Source organism: Salpingoeca rosetta (genome assembly GCF_000188695.1).
Source record: "Salpingoeca rosetta unplaced genomic scaffold supercont1.6, whole genome shotgun sequence".
NCBI lineage: Eukaryota > Choanoflagellata > Craspedida > Salpingoecidae > Salpingoeca > Salpingoeca rosetta.
In genome coordinates this window covers 402,633-403,927 of record NW_004754928.1, presented here as the reverse complement: position 1 = coordinate 403,927, position 1,295 = coordinate 402,633, and the positions used below count along the sequence as shown (strand labels likewise).

The 1,295-nt window shown below is 58.9% G+C and overlaps 1 protein-coding gene across 1 annotated transcript in view; it reads left to right on the top strand.

Moving 5' to 3' along the window:
• Positions 1–295: 295 nt before the first annotated feature.
• The window catches only part of PTSG_02650 (uncharacterized protein), a gene marked incomplete at both ends in the record, with an annotated part of 12,714 nt that continues 11,714 nt past the window's right edge, over positions 296–1,295 (top strand). The window contains 2 exons of the mRNA XM_004996092.1: positions 296–352; positions 612–1,281. Coding sequence (XP_004996149.1) covers positions 296–352; positions 612–1,281 — 727 coding nt within the window. The remainder of the gene's footprint in view (positions 353–611; positions 1,282–1,295) is intronic.

Here is a 1,295-nt window from a genome sequence, read left to right as displayed (position 1 = left end):
GATACAAAAACGTGGCACAGTGGCAGCAGCGCCTTGGCCGATGCTGCGCGTGCCCAAGCTGGATTCCCTGTGAGCGACCCAGCTGAGACACTGAAGCGTGTTTTGGAAGGCGACGCACTTCCCGACAGCGAGATCCAGACACTGGGCACGCGACAGCCGACCATCCCGCCTGTTCCTCTCCTCCCACGTTCACTGAACACGGAGGTGAGAGCGCAACGCCTTGATCGAGAACGTGTATCCGTACCTCAAGTCCCTCGGACAACGCCTGCGTGTGCAAGTTTACCAGTCTTCCGAGATGCGCTGGGGCATTCTTTCTGAGGCTTCTCCCGCCCACGAAACCACCGAGGGGTGGGTGTATGTTTGTGTGTGTGTGTGTGTGCTTGTGTGTGTGCGTGTGTGTGTGTGTGTGTGTGTGTGTGTGTGTGTGTGTGTGTGTATGTGTGTGTGTGTGTGTGTGTGTCTGCGTGTGTGTCTGCGTGTGTGTGAATGAGTGTGTGTGTGAGGTGGTTACAGCTTGCAATCCGATAATCCCTTCCCACTCTCACTCTGAGCTTCAACGCGCACACTGACCACCCCACATCCCTCCCCCTCCCCACACACACGTTTCATAGATTTGCATGCGGGAGATCAAGAGGTGCCAGCAAGAATCGAGCGGCATCAGCTATGTGCTCATCCTTGGCAACAAGTATGGCTTCCGCCCCTTTCCCGCCAAGATCCCTGAGGAGGAGTTCAAGCTGCTGAAGGACGAGATGGCCAAGCAAGCCAAGCAAACTGCGTCCACTGTGACCTCAGCTGCACTCAACAAGGCCATGGAGTACATGGACGAGTGGTTCGTCCTCAACGAGAACGTCGTGCCGCCGACCCGCGAGCTCAAGCCCGTGAAGAAGGAGCACTCTGATGCGTGGTGGTCCGACATCTTCCCCACGTTGCAGACGTGTCTGCGCCAGGCGGCAACGGGAGCTCCTGGGCTGTCTGATGAGCGACGCGCCCTGTACGTGCAGAGCGTGACGGCGGAGGAGATTGACAACGGCCTGTTCAAGGTGCAGCCGAAAGAGGCGCGCGACAAGGCGTGCTTCGTCTTTGACCGGCGCCTGGAGGGCATCGACGTTGCATCGGACCCAGACACGGCCAAGCTGTTCATCGACATGACCAATGGCGAGGTGGATGAGGAGGCGCAGCAGCTGCTGGAGCGATCGCGTGCGGAGGCGGTGCCGGCTGCGCTGTCACCATCTCGAATCAAGACCATGTCCATCCCATGGGGACCAGGCATCGACCTCGCTCGTACCAACCACGCA